The sequence below is a fragment of the Protomyctophum parallelum genome, assembly GCF_964188405.1.
Source record: "Protomyctophum parallelum genome assembly, chromosome: 1".
Classification (NCBI taxonomy): Eukaryota; Metazoa; Chordata; class Actinopteri; order Myctophiformes; family Myctophidae; genus Protomyctophum; species Protomyctophum parallelum.
In genome coordinates, this window is record NC_139697.1 from 84,029,210 (window position 1) to 84,049,899 (window position 20,690).

A 20,690-nucleotide genomic window follows, 5' to 3' on the forward strand; every position below is an offset into this window, starting at 1 on the left:
GGAAATGTAATTAATGTAACTGATGCGGGATTCGGAATTATTGAAGATATTTATTTTCCGTTCAAATGAACGCATTCCGAAGTTGCTCAGAGAAGAGTTGATTTGAACCGTCTCCGGGTTATTGGAAACGCCCCCAGCCACTGTGTTTAGTTTTACTGAAAGCATACTAGGGCCTTTACTGTTCCTAATTTATGTTAACGACATGACTTCAGCTTGTGACTGCAACTTGTTCCTGTTCGCAGATGACTCAGCACTGCTGGTCTCGGACAGGAACAAACTGCAGGTTGAAAAGACCCTCAGCTCTGAACTCGGTAGAATCTGCACCTGGCTCGCTGATAACAAACTATCCTTACACCTGGGAAAAACTGAATCCATCCTCTTCGGATCAAATAGTAAACTCAGCAAGGCAGATGGCTTCTTGGTTAGAGTGGGTGACAATATTATCACACGAAAAGATGAAATTACCTACCTAGGTTCCATCCTGGAGGCCAATCTTTCCGGTGATAAAATGGCCACCAACGTAATCAAAAAAGTCAATCAAAGAACAAGATTCCTTTACAGGATCTCCTCACTGGTCAGCAAAAACACCTTGAAGACCTTAACAGGAGCCCTCGTACAAGGTTTCTTTGACTATGCATCCACCTCTTGGTACCACAGCACCTCAAAGGCCCTTAAAACAAGGCTCCAGACCTCTCAAAACAAACTGGTCAGGCTCCTACTTGGCCTCACCCCCCGAACCCACCTCACCCCTGCCCACTTTGACAGGCTGGGATGGCTTAGGGTCGACGACAGAGTACAGCATCTTGCAATGGGTCTGGTCCACAAGATTCGATACACCACCAAGATACCCATGTACCTGTCTAAATACTTCCTTAATGTAAACGAAGTCCACACCCACAACACCAGAGGGAGTGCAACAAACCATGTACAACCCAGATTCGGCACAAACAAGGGACTAAATTCTTTTCGCTCCTATGCCACCAAAATGTGGAACGCCCTACCAACAGTCATTAAGACATGTGAATCCCTTGACTCCTTCAAAACCGCTCTCAAAGGGCACCTACGGATGGCTGCAGTTCGAAACTGGCCTCTGTAAAATCTGAATCCCCCCCACCCCCCCACCCCATTTTCCCTCACTGTATATAGTATCTTTTCCCTTTTTTGCTTCCCATATGATGAATTCCTGTTCTGTTCTTTACCTACAGAGAAATGTCTATTTGTATGTCTCTAAATGTTTGTATGTCTTTAAATGTTTTGATGAATTGAACAATGTGGACCCTGTTGTAAACAAGTGTAATGCTTAATTGGGTCGTCCACTCACAGTTGACAGTCTTTGTATTGAGTTTGTGCTTAAAATGTACTGTAAATTCTACAAACTGTTAATAAAGATTTCAATCAATCAATCAATCAAATTTACTCACTGAGGTGACGAGATTAGGTTTAGGTATAGTTTTACTGAGGTTAAGGTTATGGTTAGGGTTAGTCGTATAGTTTTACTGAGGTTAGGTTTAGACAGAGCCTTAGAAATAGACAGAGTTATGCAAACTCCGTTCATTTCATGGGGCCGGCATAATGGCGGCCTCTAGCGCTATTGGGGACCGGCTGGGGAATGCTGGGACGCTAATTAGGGACAGTTTCTGAACCGGATGTTGACAGAATGCATTGGATCTTAATGGAGTCCAGCGGACAAGGCATGAACAAACATCGATATTAATGACTATGCCCTTCTAAAAAATAATCGATGCTGACAGATGAAAGAAGACATGTCACAGGTTATTTTCGGATACTATGTTTTATGATTTGCAAACGATATAATTATATTGACGTCTCGAAAGAGCACAATAAGAATTTCTGAGCGGACAGTATCGCGAGAATTCATTGACAAGCTGTTAAGAACTGAGATTCTCGCGATAACAGCCTATATGCATGTCTTTTAATACAAATAGCCTGTTATTATAAACAGATTTCATTTGAATCACCTTATCAATGTGTTTTAGTGTAATTTCGCTAAGATATGTAACCTATTGATGTTTCATATAAGTGAATGCTTTGTATTTGTATGTATTTTTTATTGTGTGTGTGTGTGTGTGTGTGTGTGTGTGTGTGTGTGTGTGTGTGTGTGTGTTACACCTAACACCAGCATCCCTGTAGAGCATGAGGACCAGACAGGATTGGATTGCCGTGTCACAGTATTTATTCAGGCTTGTACAGAATAGATGATATTAGAACATATGGTGTAAAAATACAATGGGACAGAATTACGGTTAAAAAATAAATAAACTTAACTAAATAATACAGCTATATAATGTATCTTTAAAATAAATATAATAAATAATATTTTGTTAATTGTAACGTACAGCCATTTCAGGGATATATACATTTGTGTACATGTGTTGTTATGCTACATGCTTTTATTTGCCATGTAGTAGGGCCTTCTACAGGCTGACGAGGGAATGTAACTTTATTTTCTGTGTCTTTGATCATTAGAGGTCATCATGACCTCAGGTCAATCAAGAGTAACCTTATTTCTGCCTTTGATGTCATGGACTCAGGTCAGGTCAATCAAGAGTGCATTAGCTGCACCTTTAGTGTTAATCAAGGGATTGTAAACCACTCCTCTGTTTAGAGAGGGAAAAGGGATTGCTCTTCTCTTCTCTTCATTCTACACTCACACTGACTGTGTTTGGACCTCACAGAGGCTTTGTTTGTGAGTACTTTGGAATGTTGGTGTTTTGTGTATGTTTAACTTTCTAAAGACACATTTCATGCAAGTTTATTTCATCATGCTTAAGAGACAATTAATGCAAGTTTATTTCATTGTGCTTTTGTTAGAGTAAAACATTTGCAGTTTATTGTTGCCAGATAAATTAATCTGTGTATTTGCATTGCTGTATTAGTACATTTCATGCATTTCATGTTTGTCAGATACATTTTTGATATGCATCTTTTTTCTGTATTTACAGTTTCACACTTTTATTCTTTATTAAACGGACATTTATGAAGAAGACGAGTGTTTGTGCTATCTGGTGATGCGTACACATACACGTGCTCAGGTTCCAGAATATGTGTACAGGATGAATGTTAGGCCACAGTGATATTTTATAAGATGACCAAAGAAAAACAAATCAGGATTCCATTAAAGTTGAAATGATTGGAGACAGAATGTAAACAGCTTAAGAGAATACGTCAATCAATATTCAAAACAAACTTGAAATTAATCTATCCCTCAACTTTGCCAACTCACTGCTCTCCTACAGCTTGGTTTTGCTGACCTGAATTTGGCAGAATTTGCTGGCTCAGGGAATACAACACGCAGATGTCTGCTAGAGGGCTATGATACCAAAAACACTCACCAGGACAATTCCATTCTCAAGGTAGGTGCTGTTTGAGCTGTGGTGTAGTTCCAGTAAAGCGTGCCAGTGTACAGGTTTCCTATCCTAAAAAACTGTTGATTAACACTGTAAGCATTCCCCATCAAAACTAACCAGTTGTCAAAAAGGTGCAAGATGGCTGACAGTAACCATTGTAGAACACACCATTGTTTGCTGACCTTAGCAAACCAAGTATTTCAACATTTACTGGGAAATGTGTGTAACCCAGATTTTCTTAAGAATTCTTCTCAAGAATAGTAATTAATGAAACCTGACCCAGCTTTTCATCCCTGCTAGCGGTCGGTCTGTCAAATATCTCTCAAAAGCTTGAATATGCAAGTCTGTAGTACTGTAAGTATATTCTATTCCCCTGGAGCCATAGCCAAGGCCTCCCAGAGCCGTAGTCACAGCAGGAGGACGGTTTATACAATAGTCACAGCAAGACCGCAGGTTAAATGTTATGTTGTGTAAAATCAAACACACTTTATGTTGTATAGAATTCTCATGCAAAAAAATATATTAATATATATTTTTTGTATTTTCTGTCTTTTGTATTAGGTGATCATCAGTACACAGCTCATGTCAGGAGACCCATGGTTTAAAACGTAAGTGTTTTGCAATATTTCATTACTTTTAAAGGTGGCTAAATATGGTTTGCATAATAGGTTTCCATCATGCATGGCAGAAAAAACAGCCTGAAAATAGCCAATCTACAAGCTCTCAATGTGTCATGTTTTCTGTGTGTCCATGAGCTAATCTCGCAAGCTGCTGGACTGTTCAGCTAAGATTGGGAACATCTTTAAGGTCACAATACCTGGTTCAAAAGTAATTTACTTTCCTATGAGTTCGCCCTTGTGACTGTAAACAAGTGATATGCCATCCCTATAGTGACGGTTGGGTACACCCAGAGCCGTATAATAGCTCCCTTAATGAACTGTACAAACAAACAAACAGCTACAGGGAGCCGGAGCATCGCCAAGGAGATCACACACACAGACGCCTGAGACGGCCGGGACATGTGCTGAGGATGGAGCACCATCGCACCACAAAGGTGGCCTTAACCCATTTAGGCCCGACGTTGAAATTTAAAAAATGTCTTTTCTGAAAAAAACATGTTTCTATGTCAGTTGTTCTCAAACATATTCATGTCAAGGAACCCCAAATATATATGACATTGGCCGCTGACCCCCATCTGAAAATTTGTAGTTCCAGGGACCCTCTCAGTAGCAAAGATTTGAGTTAAAAACTCGCTCTGAAAGAACATATATTCAAAGATTTCAGGCACATGTTCACGATTTTTCAAAAATAGCAGACATACAAGCTCATAGCGCGCCGAGCTTGTAGATCTGCTATTTTTCAATAGCTAAATTATAACAATGTTTAAAACACCAAAAGGGGTTCCCGCCCCAAAATGGGTTAAAGGGGGCATGACAATATAATTATTGTACTGTACATCAAGTTCATGTCGTGATAGCCTGGCCCAGCCCGTGTGGTTTCTGGTGTAGAGGGGTGCGTGTGCCAGTGAGGCAGATTTATGCAAAGTGTTCCAAAGAGCAAACTCAAACACTCTAGCAAAGACTCACTTTTAAAAAGGCTTTAATTTAACGACAGGCCATTAAAAACAATAAAACGCCAAAGATAAAATTATTCTTGACTTTCAAAAGAAATGTAAGATCAAGGCTTATTAACAATTTATAGAAATCAATCAATCAATTAATCAATGTCTAGTGAGCACTACAGACAAGCTCTCAGACTGCCCAACACCACACACCCTGATGTGGTGAGCATTCACGCACGCACAGGCGAACAACATGGCCGTGTGCCAAATTATAAATTAGGCTGTAGTCGTTGAAAACGGTGTGGTCGTTCCAAGGTTATTAAATCTCCCAATTTCCTATTCCAGCCAATCGGAGAGGAGAGCCAAGCCAGAGTGCTGGAGCTGGTTGGGGAGAAACCAGGTGATGTGAACCTGTGCTTCGTCTGTCGGGTGGAAACCTCATATGTCCAAAACTTTACTTTACGTTACTCTTCAGGATTCAAATTAAAAAATAGCAAAAGTAGCAGATCACCCAAGCGTCTTGCATTTCAAGCTTGGAGATCTGACTTTGTGTGGTGCTGTAGTATAATCAAGTAGGACGTTAATTTATGACACAAAAGGTTAGAGTAGACCATGGAGACGGCAACGGCTTATTTATGTGAAATGCACATACTTGGACTTGTCATCTTGTAACATCTCATGCTTCATTCTCGTCAACGGAAACCCATTCAGGGCTTCATGTTGACCTCCATTTTCTCTCCATTTTTCTACAGTCTTTGAGTTCAAACCCAGAGGCCATGTAGAGCTAGGGGAGAAACTGGGGATTTTAAGGCAAAGGTGAGACTTTTCCATTTAAACATTCTCCACAATATCTGCTGTCCATTGTCTTGTAAAGTTTTAATGATTTTGTGTAGCTATTGTGTTATTTCGTAGTGTTATTAATTACACATATTATGTACCGGTAATCTTCACATAAATCAGATATTTTATTTGGAATGAGGTTTGTGTTTAACTTTGTAGATGACACAGTCAGATCACTCTCTCTGGTATTTGCCCTGTCTAATATTGTAGCTAATTTTCATTTCCTCTCTAGCGTGTAAAACAGTGTCCCCTAATACTTGTGTATTAAAACTATTAAACAAATCCCAGGATGTAGGAAAGAAATTACCAAATACATTTTTGACGGCAACTCCTGTCATGACCTTAATGGAACATTTTCTGTGCATTTTTCTACTGTCCAGAATAACTTTTATACTGATTGTGCTGCATGGTGTGTATAAACCATTAATTATGGATTGTTTTATCTTCCAGGAATCTGGCCCATATCTCTGGCCACCGGTCGTATTATCTGAGGGGAGTGGGAGCCAGATTGCAGACCGCTCTGCAGAACTTTGCCTTGGACATGTTACAACGGCGGGTAAGTCTTGTGTGTGGCAAAGACAACTATGAAGTCTAGATATGAACGTGTGTAGTCATTTTCCTCTACTTGACTGACTGCACAACATCAGGCCTCTTGTTTGTCTTGCCACATCTACAGGGCTTCATCCCCATGGTGGTGCCAGACATTTTGAAAGGAGCCGTTTTCGTGAGTACCAGAACCTTGCTCTCGGCCTGGGTTGCCGGCGTGGTGGACCGGGCACCCTAAGCTGCTATGCTGCGTGCCACTTCCTATCTCTCCGCATTTCATGTCACTCTACTGTCCTATCAATAAAAGCATGAAATCCCAAAAACTAATCTTTAAAAAAAACTCTCTCTCCCCATGCCTTCGGCCTAGTGGAGACAAAAATAACTTTTCTCTCCCATTTGACCTTGACCTCAAATTAGTTGGGTTGACATACCTGGATATCGTTGTAGGACGCACAACAAGCTAGAAACGCGTCACTTCTTCACGCTGCATTTTCAAGCTTTACTTGCAGCTCTGCTATTTCTTATGCTTTTGGATGACGCTGTAGTATGGTCAAGTATTAGGCCAAGTAGGGTATTAAATTACGAGGAAAAAAACCGCCCACAAGTTAGATTAGCATGTGGAGAGAAGAGGTTTCTGCCCGACAGCAATGATATACACAGCCCCTCCTCCTTTTCCTTTCCTCTTTCTCTCGGTCGTCCCCTTCCAGGAGGGCTGTGGTATGCAGCCCAATGCTCATCGCAAAGGTTGACCCCTCGTCTCGGGTAGCAACAGCAAACAGATGATGCACAGCAGCGTGCAGCAGGTGAAGATCACGTGATGCAGGAAGTAGTTTGGTGTATTTGAGTCGGAGCTCAGTCAGGTCTGTCACTCTTCTGAGACAGGAGGGTGAGGTCTGTAAGAAAGAAAGTAATGCTAATGACTATACTGTATATTTTAAAAGAAAATGAAGTCCGCACAGCAGCTCTGCTCCACAGTGTTTTGTTTATTTAAATAACAAAGTGACAAAAAGTCACTTTATCAGTTTAAATGAACAAAACACTGTGGAGCAGAGCTGCTGTGCCGACTTCCTTTTCTTTTTAACTGCATCTGCCTTTGTCTAGCACCAGCGAGGGACTGGGTGTGCGCAACCCTCTTGTTTTTTAAACGTTTTTTATACTGTATATATTACCATGGCAATGCATAATAATAATAATGACTACAACTGCACTCTGTCGAGTGCCAACTTGCGAGTTGCACTCAAGTAGTACTAGTGCACAAGCAGAGCGTGCAAGTAATCCCGACTGCTACGAACTTACTATCAGCCCCTCTGTAAAATATTGAAATTAAATACTAAAACAACAAATAAACCTTTAAAGAAATCCGACATTAATATAAAATACAATTATTTTGTTTAAAACAGTTTTAAGTTATAGAATATGACCACCATGACATCATACATACATACCACTTTTGGTCCAACCGACCACAATACTTGTGCGCTCTGCTTGTGCAAGTAATAATAATGCATTTTCATGTGGGGGTAAAAAATGTCATCCAATCGGGAGAGTAAAAACTAGTAGTAGTAGTAACTCATATTACTAATAGTAATTTACTACCAATACTACTACAAATAGTATTGACTAATAACTTCATGTAACTTTACGGCTATTTCTGAAAGATGTAACTAATAATGTATGTTCTTAACCTTTGCAGCCATGTCCTGGAAACATTGACTGTTGGTGACACGTTGGTGTTGACTGGCAAGCCTGGACCTAGTTCACAACAAAGCAAAAAAAAGATAAGTATTTTTGTTCCGATTCAAAGCAAAGAATCGCACCGTGTGAAGTGAGTGGTGCAACTCTGTGTGTGAATCACACCGTGTGAAGTGAGTGGTGCAACTCTGTGTGTCATTTCTCTACCGAAACGGTAGAGAAATGACAGTTACCATGTTATGTGGGGGTCCCTCTACTGTACTGTCACTGTACTGTACTGGCACACCCGAAAGCATCATATATACAGTTAATATGTGCATGTGTGTTTGTGTGTGCGTTAGGTTGCGCACAGGTGGTGAAAAACAACCATGTTTTCGTGCTCATACCCAGACACCCGGCCACCCAGTTACCAACACGCATAGTTTCAAGTGTAGCCCATCATGTGTCTCAGCAGATAAGGTCTGGCTGGTTAACTCCAGGGCACTAGAGTGCAGTTTAGATGAGTGGTGTGGTTGAGACATGCTGCTGGTGGGGTGTGTAAAATTAAATGCAAGGAACTGAAATGAGGCTGACTGGCATACCTGAGTGAACTACAGGGATGCCTACTGCTTCCATAGCCAGGAGCAAAGTGTTGGACAGCCATTTTGGTGGCATAGCAGCGAAAATAATTTAGTCCCTCGTTTGTGCCGAATCTGGGTTGAACATGGTTTTGTCCCTCTGGTGTTGTGGGTGTGAACTTTGTTGACATTAAGGAAGTATTTAGACAGCTACATGGGTATCTTGGTGGTGTAGCGTGCTTGTTGGTAACTGAACACATTAAGTTCCAAAGTAATTTGTAATAATTACATTCAATCATCAAATAACAAATTATTACCCATTAGACACATGACACACATGACATTTTTATTCGATTACTTCATGGTGGTATGAAAGACTATTAAATAATGTTTTATACTTGGTACAGAATTTACCATCTAAAAATACTATAATAATAATAATAGATTATGAAGAAAACTAGACTTGACATTCTGTATTAAAATTGGTGTTATGATTAAAATAAGGACGTTCGACATTATCGACTCGGCTACATTGACTGAATGAGTGAAAGGCAACAGCCCGGCTTTTAATGGTCTTAAATCCCTTTATTTTAGAGCGTTTTGTAGTTATAGTACAACATAAACATTACAGAGACTTTAGTTGTCACTGTACAATACTTTAAAACAGTTGTCATTTTGCATACATACCTAAAATTGCCGATATCCGCGGCGCTCTCGTTCAAAACAATGTACTTCAGCTCCAGGCTCTGTCCCTAATCGAGCTCCCAGTAAGAGCGCAGCTGTGCGCACGAGCGCTTCCGGGATCACGTGGCCGGGCTGTTCTGTGCCCCCTCACTAACAGAACTCTTCTATTATACGGCTCTGGGTTTAGAGCATGTTTAGAGTTAGGTTTAGGCTGTCAACCACAGCGACTGGCCAGTCACAGCGCACCCTCTGTCACTCTACGTCACCAACCCGCTGAAGAAACATGCTCGGGGAATGCGGAACTCTGCTGCTGGCTTAACCATGCAAGGCTACGACAACGACACAAATTAATCGACTGCAGTAAGTAACTAAGTATTTAACAATGTTGACATTCTAGCCAGCCCACTGAGCCAAGTAACCTTACATTATGTGGCGTATTTGCTTGAGGATGCCAACACTAAATATTATTATTACACTAAATTGTGCTGTTGCGTATTCACTCTTGATTTGTGAGGTGTAAATGCCAATGTTGTACAGCTGTAAATGTATTTATCTTCTAACTTGTTCTGCCAAGAATTGCACGTTTTAACCTAAATTAATCTCATTGTTCTGATTGTGAGGAGATCGTCGATCGTGCATGTGGAAAAAATATCTTTATTTTTTGCTAAATCAAGGAAAGTAAAAACTAAATTGCTATTAAAATGCAGAAATTCCCGGGGTGATGACGTGATGTCGCGCCTACGCGTACTACATATATTATTAGCCATGGTTAACATGACATAGTCATATTTATTATAGCCCAAACATGATTATTTGTGACAGTGTTTGTAAAATGGTTGAGAATCACTTTTTCTCTTATTCTTCCCTGGCATATATTTTTCAAATGGTGGTCCGCGGGCTAATTAGTGTCAATTTGGGGGTATTTGACATGAAAAAGTTTGGGAACCACTGCTATAGATATAGGATACCATGTCTCTGTCTGTGTGTACGGCTGTAATCCACATAACTCAAGAACTGTCCGCCCCACCGGCACCGACTTCAAATTGGACACACGTTCCACACCCCCACAGGGAGTGCAGTGCCCAGTGTCGAGTCGTCGGAACCACGGTTGTCCAGAACCGTGACAAAGGGCCTCTGCCCAGGCTCTGGACAGGGCCCCTGCCCAGGGTCCATATATGGAGCTGGCCTGTTCTGACATCACAACACTCCATATTTGGGCATGCCTGACATAGAACTCCATATATACAATTAAAGGGACACAGAGACAGATACAGAAATCTCCATATATGGGATAAAAGGGACACAGACAGATGGTGGAACTCTGACACAGGTACAACGGGTATTGCATAGCCGGGTGGGGCATGGATCTCCAACTTCCATCAATACTGACTTTGTGCTCTACAACTAGCATGAATATGAGCTATAATGATATCCTTAGTCTGACCTTAGTCATCCTGGCATCAGAACAATATGGGTGTTAAGTGATGCGCCAGCATGTATTTTTGATGCGTGCCAAATATCCTAACAAACTGATTTTTTTTGTGTTTGTTTGCAGGCTATGTCTCAGCGGGAACTGAAGGTAGCGTTTGTCAGCAACCTCAATGGGACCAGCCTTGAGGAAGTGGCACTTGGCACATTTCTTGCCCCCCTGTGCCTTCTCATGAGAGGACTGCTGTTAATTCTGTGTCATCACGGCAAAGGATCTCTCGCATTACCATTTCCATGGATTTCTCATCTCCTTCTAGACTTCTCTGTTATCATATTACCCCTCGTTCTGTCATGCACTATCCTAAGTGACGTTCTTCATCAGGTCATCATGGGCCTAGCATTTGTTTCAGTGGGTGTGCTTTTCTACATCTACCGCACCAGCAGTCTTCCCACTGTTCACCCACAGAGTGCCATGAAAAGCTTTCTTCACAGTCATGTTCAGAGCAACCAGGTTCCTTTTGTGACTATTTTCCGAGTGCTTGTAAATGTGAAAACGTCTATAAGCATTCTAGCTGTGGATTTTAATGTGTTTCCAAGGAGATATGCTAAAACTGAAACCTATGGAACTGGGGTCATGGACTTCGGTGTTGGAGCTTATATCTTGGCAAATGCTTTAGTTTGTCCTGAGGCACGACAGAAGAATATACGTGGATCCAAAATTCATCATGTCAGTAAGCAGCTATTGTCCGTCTGGCCCTTGGTTGTCCTTGGGATGGGAAGGCTAGTCAGTGTAAAAATGACTGACTACCATGAGCATGTAACAGAATATGGTGTTCATTGGAATTTCTTTTTTACCCTAGCTATAGTCAGAGTCATGGCCTCTGTGCTCTTAGCTCTATTCCCAGCCAACAAGTCATGGTTGTTTGCCCTTTTGTTCAGTGGTTTTTATCAGTTTTCTCTCGAGACATCAGGTTTGAAATCTTTCATTATCAATAACGGTGACCGGACCAAAGACTTTCTTCATGCCAACAAGGAAGGCATTTTCTCCATTGCAGGGTATATTGCCATCTACATGGCGGGAGTTCAAATTGGTCTCTATGTTATGCAACCAAGAACACAAGTGAAAGAATGGGTCAAAGTAATGGGTACATTCTTGTTAGGAAGTTGTGTACTATATTCTGCTTTGTACCTGTGTCAGACATTTGTTGAGCCAGTGTCTCGTCGAATGGCAAATTTACCTTTCTGCCTTTGGACTATTGCCCAGTGCTTGTTTTTTATATCCTGCCTTGGCATGGCTGATATCATTTTACTTTATATTAAATGCATATCAGGTTGTTACTTTGTGCCATCTTCATGGAATCCACACAAGAAAGACAATTCATCTTCTGACAAAAAGAAAAGCAACATGGATGCACTTTGCATTTTTCAAGCTGTCAACCGAAATCAGTTACTGTTTTTCCTGCTTGCAAATCTAATGACTGGTTTGACCAATATCTTGGTGAACACATTCAGCAGCAGTGATTATCATTCAGTATGTGCTTTGCTGTCATACATGTTCACAAATTGTTGTGTGATACATATTTTGAATATCTTTGGAATTACTGTAAAATTTTGGTGAGTTTAATTTGACAACAAAATAATAAAATACGATGTATTTAAAGCTGTATTGGCTGAGTCAATGAAACTGACCCAGTTATTTTAACTGATAATTGATACTGTGTGCTTTATGAAATTGTATGCTTATATTACTTAATAAAATTATACTACCAATTATGTCATTACACCACTGAATAATAGTAATAGCAGGGCTCGAGATTAACGGCGTCCCGACGTCTGTAAAATATCTATTTTCATGGTTGTGTGTGTGCTACAGAAAGGGACATGGGGCTACACTACAAGTTCATAAAGGTTTATACTAAGCAACATTTCTGGGTCTAACATGGGACCCAGAGCCATGGGACCTATGGAGGCTTCCAGTAGTCCAGTAGTTTTCAACCAGTCGTCCGGGAACCACCAGTGGTCCTTGAGGGGGATTCAGGTGGTCCCCAGCTAAATGATGGAGAGTTGGTGACCAAATGGACCCTTCTAGATCTTTAACTCTTGTGAGTATAAATTGAAACCAAATGGACATGTACGTGTCCATTTGGTTTAATTTTACACTCTCAAGAGTTACATTATTGTTAAATATCGGCATTACTTAACTTACAAGAAGTCTACATACACAATTAGATAGGATACTGTAGAATAATTGTTATTACTTGCGCAAGCAGAGCGCGCAAGTAATAATTTCGCCCAGTGTCTTTTGCCGTGACAGCCAACCCGCCATTTGATGTTTATGCAAAAAAACATCAAATCTGTGCCTGTTTTGCTGGGACCAGATTACACATTACCATGTTTCTTACGTCATCATTGAGAGCTAGTGATACGTATACTATATACATAATCAGTAAAAATAAAATAGCAAATTGTGCCTGATCTGCTGGGACCAGAGTACGTGGTGTGTATATGTATCCACCTATAGTATCCACTTTAGTTTAGAGGTGAAACAATTTAGTCTGTCTAGTTTAACATTACTAGGCTATATTTAATGTGAATTGTGGTTCCAATATACATCACTAGCCCCTCAAAAACTAAAAGGTCAAACCTGAGGTCAGCTACTTACTTCCAAGAGATGCCAATAGTTCACCCACCGTCAACTCCACTATTGGTGTTCTTGTCCAATTGCACATCACAGTCCTCATCCCGAAGTAATACACACAAGCACAGGAAAATAAGTTGACGTACTTTATTCCTAAAACAGAAGCCGCACCACCAACTGCTGGCATGGCATTCATATATAATTATTTATATATATTATTTATTTTATTTGAACACAGTGAACTTCATTGCTGTACAAGTCCTCTGATAGCTACAGCTTTGCTGTAAGTCCGCCATGCTCAAAAGCATGGAACATAATTCTCCACTCTAATTCTTCTGTACATTGTGACAATACAAATATTCTGTCTCCATTACAAAAAATAATACTCTAAAAGCATCCTACTGTGACTTTATTTCCTTTTATGGGATTTGTGATGTGGGGAAAAGTACACGCACGCACTTACGCACAATTGAAAGGACGCACAATTGAAAGGAGAATGGAAATGTAATGTCTAGAATATAGATTAATTGCAGATTGGAATTCAGCTTACCGTGGAGATACATGCTGGAACTTTTTACTTTGAAATGTTTTATAGTTTCTGAGTTATTTAACTTAAACGCCCAATGCATTCTCTATGGCAATAGCACACACTTTGGCATGCTACTAGTCTTACATACTTACACCTAGCAACCCCATTCTAGCCTACTTAGGTTCATCTTACGGTGGACAAGTTTGCCCGAAAAGGAATCTTTGAAATGTTTCATAGTTTTAGAAATATAGTGCTTTCAAATTTACAATGGGGCTCAATGGCAGATTTTGGCAAGTCAAAAAATCACTTTCACCTAGAAACTCCATTCACACTTTTTATTATTCAGCTTACGGTGGGTGGAGACACATGCTGGAACTTTTTACTTTGAAATGTTTAGTAGTTTCTGAGTTATTTAACTTAAACGCCCAATGCATTCTCTATGGCAATAGCACAAACTTTGGCATGCTACTAGTCCTACATACTTAAACCTACTGTACCAACCCCATTCTAGCCTACTTAGGTTCATCTTACGGTGGACATGTTTGCCTGAAAAGGAATCTTTGAAAGGTGTCATAGTTTTAGAAATATAGTGCTTTCAAATTTGAGACTTTTATAATGGGGCTCAATGGCAGATTATTCACTTTCACCTAGAAACTCCATTCACACTTTTTATTATTCAGCTTACTGTGGAGACACATGCTGTAACTTTTTACTTTTAAATGTTTTGTAGTTTCTGAGTTATTTAACTTAAACGCCCAATGCATTCTCTATTTACAATTACAATTTACAACTAGAAAATTCGCAATTTAAAAAAATTGCAGAGTGTGGTTGCCGCAGTGGCTTACATATGCCCCTCCCACTAGTATTGCCAGCCAATTACAATTTCAAGTCACGCCTTAGATCATGCGTAAGTAATTCGGAGGGGATTTAACCCCCGAAATTCATGTTTTTGCGACAAACGGTTACATTTCTCGCATTTGCGGCGCCCCCTATGGATGAAAATGGAATTGCTTTTAGAACTTGGTTGATTGAACCACCCCGGACATGTGATTCAAATTTGGGATGGATTGGACATTCCGTTCGTGATTTATGGCATTTTTTGTGATATAGGCCCCTCCTACTAACTTCGGAAGACGATTACGGCCGAACGATACGCACTTTCAAAATTCTGCAGTTCAGTTTTAATTGGATGGGTCCAGAGATCACGTGTGCCGATTTCTGTGAGATTTGGACAAAATCTGTAGGAGGAAAAGCAAAAAGTGTGTTTTGGACAAAATTCAAAATGGCGGAAAATCTATCATGGCGGAAATGGGCGTGGCCTATATGGGGAGATGCGTCATGACCAAAGGAATCCAGGGAAAAAATCATTTTGATTTTACGACCTACGGTTCAAGAGTTATAAGCCAAAAGGTAAAGTGGGCTGTTATAGCGCCAACATGAGGCCGACCGATAAAATTGTAGGGTTAAATAATTTTAGGGATAATGTTGAATTATCCCTAAAAGTTTTGTAACTATAGTGATTACAGTCTCCGAGGAACAAATACTTGAATGTGAATTTTTGTCTTTTCCCATTCATGTCAATGGGGAAATTTAATTCACTAATAAATTCATATCAATTAAACTATACAACATTTCTCTTAACAAAATACAAGCACACGATTCCCGATTTTTCCGGTCAATTTGACATATGGCTCAAGTGCGTACAGCGTACAGTGTGGGAGGTATAAAGCGTCAAAATAAAGACTACTCCAGTGAAATAATAAAGTGTCACAGTTACAAGAGTCTGGTTGCCCATTCGGGCAACCACACTAATTTAGGCATTTAGCAGACGCTCTTAATCCAGAGCGATTTACAATAATCAAGAACAAAAGCATGGGAATACATCACAAAAGCATTTATCATAAAACATGCGTAAGCTAAGAAAGTAACAGTGGAATATCTATATTATGAGACTATACATATAAACTATATATATATACTACTATGCTATACAGTACATATGTACTATGGCGTGCTATGACTATTAGAGTTCTCATCGGGCCCGAAAATTAAGGCCCGGCCCTAACTGGGCCCTAACTGATCAGGCCCTAGGCCCGGCCCGGCCCGACTAATTAGCATAGATTTTAGGCCCGACCCGGCCCTAAAATGTCGGGTCGGGTCGGGCCTGGTCGGGTTTGTGCAGAATTTGAGAACTCTACACAGAGTAAAAGTGAAACGCCAGTCAGCACCATCTTCATAATAGATAAATACACAAACAGACAGAACAGAACTATTATTTTTATTATTCTATACAAATTCAATATATATATTTTTTTTTCATGGAGCCCCAGGCCCGGCCCGGCCCTACTGATTAGCATACATTTTAGGCCCGGCCCGGCCCTAAAATGTCGGGTCGGGTCGGGCCTGGTCGGGTTCGGGCAGAGTTTGAGAACTCTAATGACTATATACAATGCAATTATAGTGCCGTCTACATAACATGCTATTAAGTCTGTATCAGATGCTATCTAAGTCTACAGAAATGCTATCTAAGGGGGTAGGGTAAGTGCTATGGGCCATGATGGAGTCTAAAAAGGTGGGTTTTCAGACTACGGCGGAAGATTGGGAGTGATGCTGCAGTTCTGACTGCAATGGGAAGTGCATTCCACAGTTTTGGAGCCAGAAGGGAGAAGAGTTTGGGACGTGTGGAGCGTTGTCCCGGCGTTTTTAGTGAGGGTACTTCCAGCTTCCCTGCGTTGGCTGATCTGAGTGCGCGGGAGGGTTTGTAGGGTTCAATCATACTTGCAAGACTTTTTTTTTGTTTGTTCTATTAGCTAGAGAGGGGCCCCACATAGTGGCCAGATCCCCTCATTTCTTTGAAGACATACAGATGTCTTTCATTACCCTAGGAGATTCTCTGTGTTTTTTTTGTTCTGTTTTATTGTCGTTTCTTTTTTGTTTTTGTTTCCTACTGAGGTCCGGGATGCTGTTGTTACAGGTACAATGTATGTTATTTGAAATGCAGGTTTTTGTTGAAACCACAGACTTGAGGTCTAGGTTATCCATTTGTTCAAAATCTAGATTACAGGGCTCACTTACTGGAGATATAGCATCACTCACACAGGGTTCAATACAAAAAATTATATGAATCTTCAACATTATAACTTATTATCTCTAAATGTAAATGGGTTAAAAAGCCCCATTAAGAGGAGCAAAATTATATCAAAAATGAAGAGGGAGAAGATAAATATTGCTTTCTGGCAGGAAACACACCTGTCTGACCCAGAACACGAAAGATTAAAGAAAATGGGGTTTAGGAACACTTTTTCTCCTCATACAAAAACGGTAAAAAAAGAGGGGTTGCTATCATGATTTCTAATTCGATTAAGTTTGAACTCATATCCAAGGTAATTGATAAAGAGGGCAGATATGTCCTATTGAAGGGAAAGTTGGACCAAAAAGAAGTTACATTATTTAATGTCTATGCCCCCCCGGGCAGTACTATGTCTTTCTACAAAAAGATATTTAATTTGATCGCAACTGAATCATATGGTACTTTGTTTTTTGGTGGTGACTTAAATGCTACACTCCATGACTCGGACTCAACAAACAAAAAGAGAAAGAGAACCCCCACAGAAAAACGCATTAATAAGGTATTAGCTGACTTGGGTTTAATGGATGTGTGGCGAGCCATGCACGGATCGGCCCCAGGGTACACGTTCTTTAGTGCAAGACACTCTGTTCATACAAGACTAGACTATATATTTGTGTTCAATGCAGACCTGCACAGGCTGAAGGAGTGCAGAGTGGGTCAGAGAGACCTTTCTGATCACTCAGGGGTATATTTGACTTTTCATTTAGATGGTAGAAGGAGAAAAACACTTTGGAGAATGAATACCAGTCTTTTAAATAATGCTGTATTTAGAGAAGAAATGGAATCAGACCTAACTTTATATCTACAGGATAATGACAGGGGAGACGTGAACCCAGGTATATTGTGGGATGTAGCTAAAGCGGTTCTCAGAGGGAAAATTATAGCCCGGACAGCTGGAATAAAAAAGGCAAAAGCTGAACATTTTTCGAAACTACAAGAACAACTGAGGGAGTTAGAACAAACACATGTTACAAACAAGGAACCTACAATAAAAAAACAAATAAAAAATGTTAAGCAAGAAATAGACAAAGTACTAAGTGAAGAAGTGGAAAAAAATCTAAAAAGCGTCAAGGCAACAGGCCGAAAACACCATATATAAAATTAGAGACCCAGTCACAAATAAAATTACCAGTAATATGGATAGCATACAGAAAGTATTTGAAACACATTTTAAATCACTATATTCCCAACCGGACAGGGCAGACAAACAAACAGTCGTTGATTTTTTTGGAATCACTAGACCTCCCCTCAATTGACGCAACGATGAATAAAAAACTAATTTCACCAATAACACAAGAGGAAATAGATGAAGCCATTTCTAGCCTAAACTCTAATAAATCCCCTGGCACTGATGGATTTCCACCTGAGTGGTATAAGGCTATGAGGGAACACTTACTCCCCCTACTGGAGAAGTGTTTTAATTTCACATTAAAGGAAAGTCATCTTCCACCATCATGGAATGAGGCCTTTATATCTGTTATCCCCAAGGTAGGAAAGGATAAAATGGAATGTGGGAATTATAGACCCATAAGTGTGTTAAACACAGACTACAAGCTATACACCTCCATTTTAACAAAGAGGATGGAGGAGGCAATGACATTTCTCATAGATGAGGACCAATCAGGCTTCTTGAAATCCAGGCAAACCCAAGATAATATAAGGAGGGCTTTACATGTTATTGAGCAGATTAATAATGAAAAGTCCAGCGCTATTGTAATCAGTCTGGATGCCCGGGCCGCATTCGACTCCGTGGATTGGGGCTTCCTCTACTTAGTAATGCACAGATTTGGTTTTTGCGAGGGTTTTATACAACGCATTCAAGCACTCTATTCCTCCCCTACAGCAAGGATAAAAATAAATGGTAGTCTTTCCGACCCCATAGCTCTAGAACGTGGGTGCAGACAGGGCTGCCCAAGCAGCCCGAGCCTCTTCAATCTTTTCATCGAGCCCCTGGCCCAAGCAGTTAGAGAGGAAATAAGATTAAAGGGGATATCCATAGGCGGAGAAGAATATAAAATCGGATTATATGCTGATGATGTCCTTGTCACAATCATGGACCCAGGTTCGGGGCTACCCACACTGATGGAAATATTGGAAACATATGGTTCTTACTCAGGGTATGCCCTTAATGTAAACAAAACCCAGGTATTGACATTCAATTACAACCCTACACAAGAATACATAACAAAATACAAATTTAATTGGTATTCATCTCATATTAAATATTTAGGTGTGAATTTGCCCAAGGACTTGCCACAATTGTTTGATGTAGGGGAGGATGGGGGAAGATGAACCACTTTTTACTTAAGTTGTCCTGGAAGCAAGGCAAAATGAGATGGCAGTCAAATCTAATGATCTACACATATTTCAGGATGTCCTCTATCAATTGAAATGATGAGTAAGCAGCTATGACAAAGGGCCATGAAAATATGACCTTTTCAAAAAAAAAAAAAAAAAAGTGGCTCAATTTGCCCCAGGTAAGGGGTAAGTTGATCCAAAATTTAACCACATGATATTATAATGTAAAGAGCTTAAACTTGAACAGATAATGTATTGAAAATAATTTAATAACAGTTTTCCCTTTTGCAAATAGTCTTATTTATCTGTTTATTTATTATTTAAACAATATAAAGACAATTAAATAAAGTTTGTTATTCAGAACCTTATAATATTTGCAATATTGTTAATACAATATAGCAAATTTGCAAACATTTGCAAACATCCAAATTAAAGGTCATTCAGTATAATTTGAGTAGCTAATACTTAATACAAAAATATGAATGGTGATTCACATTAAGAAAATTGGCTCAATTTACCCCAAGGAATTGGTTCAACTTGCCCCATGGCCACTTTTTGACAAAACATGGCTAGCTTAATGCTCCAGGCTAATGTTTAGCTAAATGATTCACATGGGTTTTATACATTGGTATATCACCAACAGGCATGATATATAAGTTTAGACCTGGGTGCTTTTGCTTTAATATAAAAATGATTATTCCAGAAAAGTTTATTTTTTTACTTTGACCAGCAAAAAACACTTTTTTGTGTATAAATGTACTTTCCACTTTGTCCATGTGTCTCTCATCTTCACAGTCAGGTTGAAATGGTGGGTGTGTCCTGATTTTGAGGTCACATGACAACTCATGTGTGTAGTTTTAAAGATACAGGGGGTGGTTCAACTTACCCGACGGTTCATCTTCCCCCATCCTCCCCTAAATTACAAAGGTGCAACCGAAAAGATGTATGATGATCTTGGCAGGTGGAGCGTGCTTCCTCTCGATTTAGGTGGCAGAATAAGAGCAGTCAAAATGGTAATTTTACCCAGATTATTGTCTCCACCAGGCCGAAGGCATGGGGGGAGAGTATGTTTTGCACTCCATCCGTCCGTCCGTCCGTCCGTGTGTGTGTGTGTGTGTGTGTGTGTGTGTCCGTGAGCAGCTAATCTCGGCCACCGTTAACCCAGTCGATGCCAAATTTTGCACACACACTCCCTGGATGCCAACGATGAACCTCTGCCCCAAACTTTCCAGAACGGCCTGTTATAGCGCCACCAGGAGGCCGCTTTGTGCAAAACAAGTTTTTGCACAGTACACCTACAGATTTTGTCCAAACATCACGCAAATTGGTACACAGTCTCTCTAGAGCTATTCAACGAAACCAGTCTTTCAGATTTCTCAGACTCCATCCTGATTGGTTAAGATTGGCTTCCAAAGTTCA

General features: G+C 40.2%; 2 protein-coding genes and 1 long non-coding RNA gene across 3 annotated transcripts; 2 read left to right on the forward strand and 1 right to left on the reverse strand.

The window, feature by feature from the left end:
• The first annotated feature begins 1,467 nt into the window (after positions 1-1,467).
• pigw (phosphatidylinositol glycan anchor biosynthesis, class W) lies at positions 1,468-12,446 on the forward strand. The gene is made up of 3 exons (XM_083778013.1): positions 1,468-1,501; positions 9,436-9,608; positions 10,804-12,446. Exon 3 carries the CDS (start codon positions 10,807-10,809, stop codon positions 12,292-12,294), a length of 1,488 nt encoding a protein of 495 aa, XP_083634139.1. The 5' UTR covers positions 1,468-1,501; positions 9,436-9,608; positions 10,804-10,806; the 3' UTR covers positions 12,295-12,446.
• Positions 4,951-8,069, reverse strand: LOC310860626. The gene is made up of 2 exons (XR_014569406.1): positions 8,001-8,069; positions 4,951-7,208 (listed from the first exon to the last, which is right to left on the reverse strand). It is a non-coding gene; the product is annotated as an uncharacterized lncRNA (long non-coding RNA).
• LOC310860621 (serine--tRNA ligase, mitochondrial-like) lies at positions 5,092-6,553 on the forward strand (the record flags this gene model as incomplete). Its single annotated transcript, XM_083767658.1, has 5 exons — positions 5,092-5,151; positions 5,275-5,329; positions 5,682-5,745; positions 6,220-6,325; positions 6,446-6,553. 5 exons carry the CDS (start codon positions 5,092-5,094, stop codon positions 6,551-6,553), a joined length of 393 nt encoding a protein of 130 aa, XP_083623784.1.
• Positions 12,447-20,690: the final 8,244 nt, after the last annotated feature.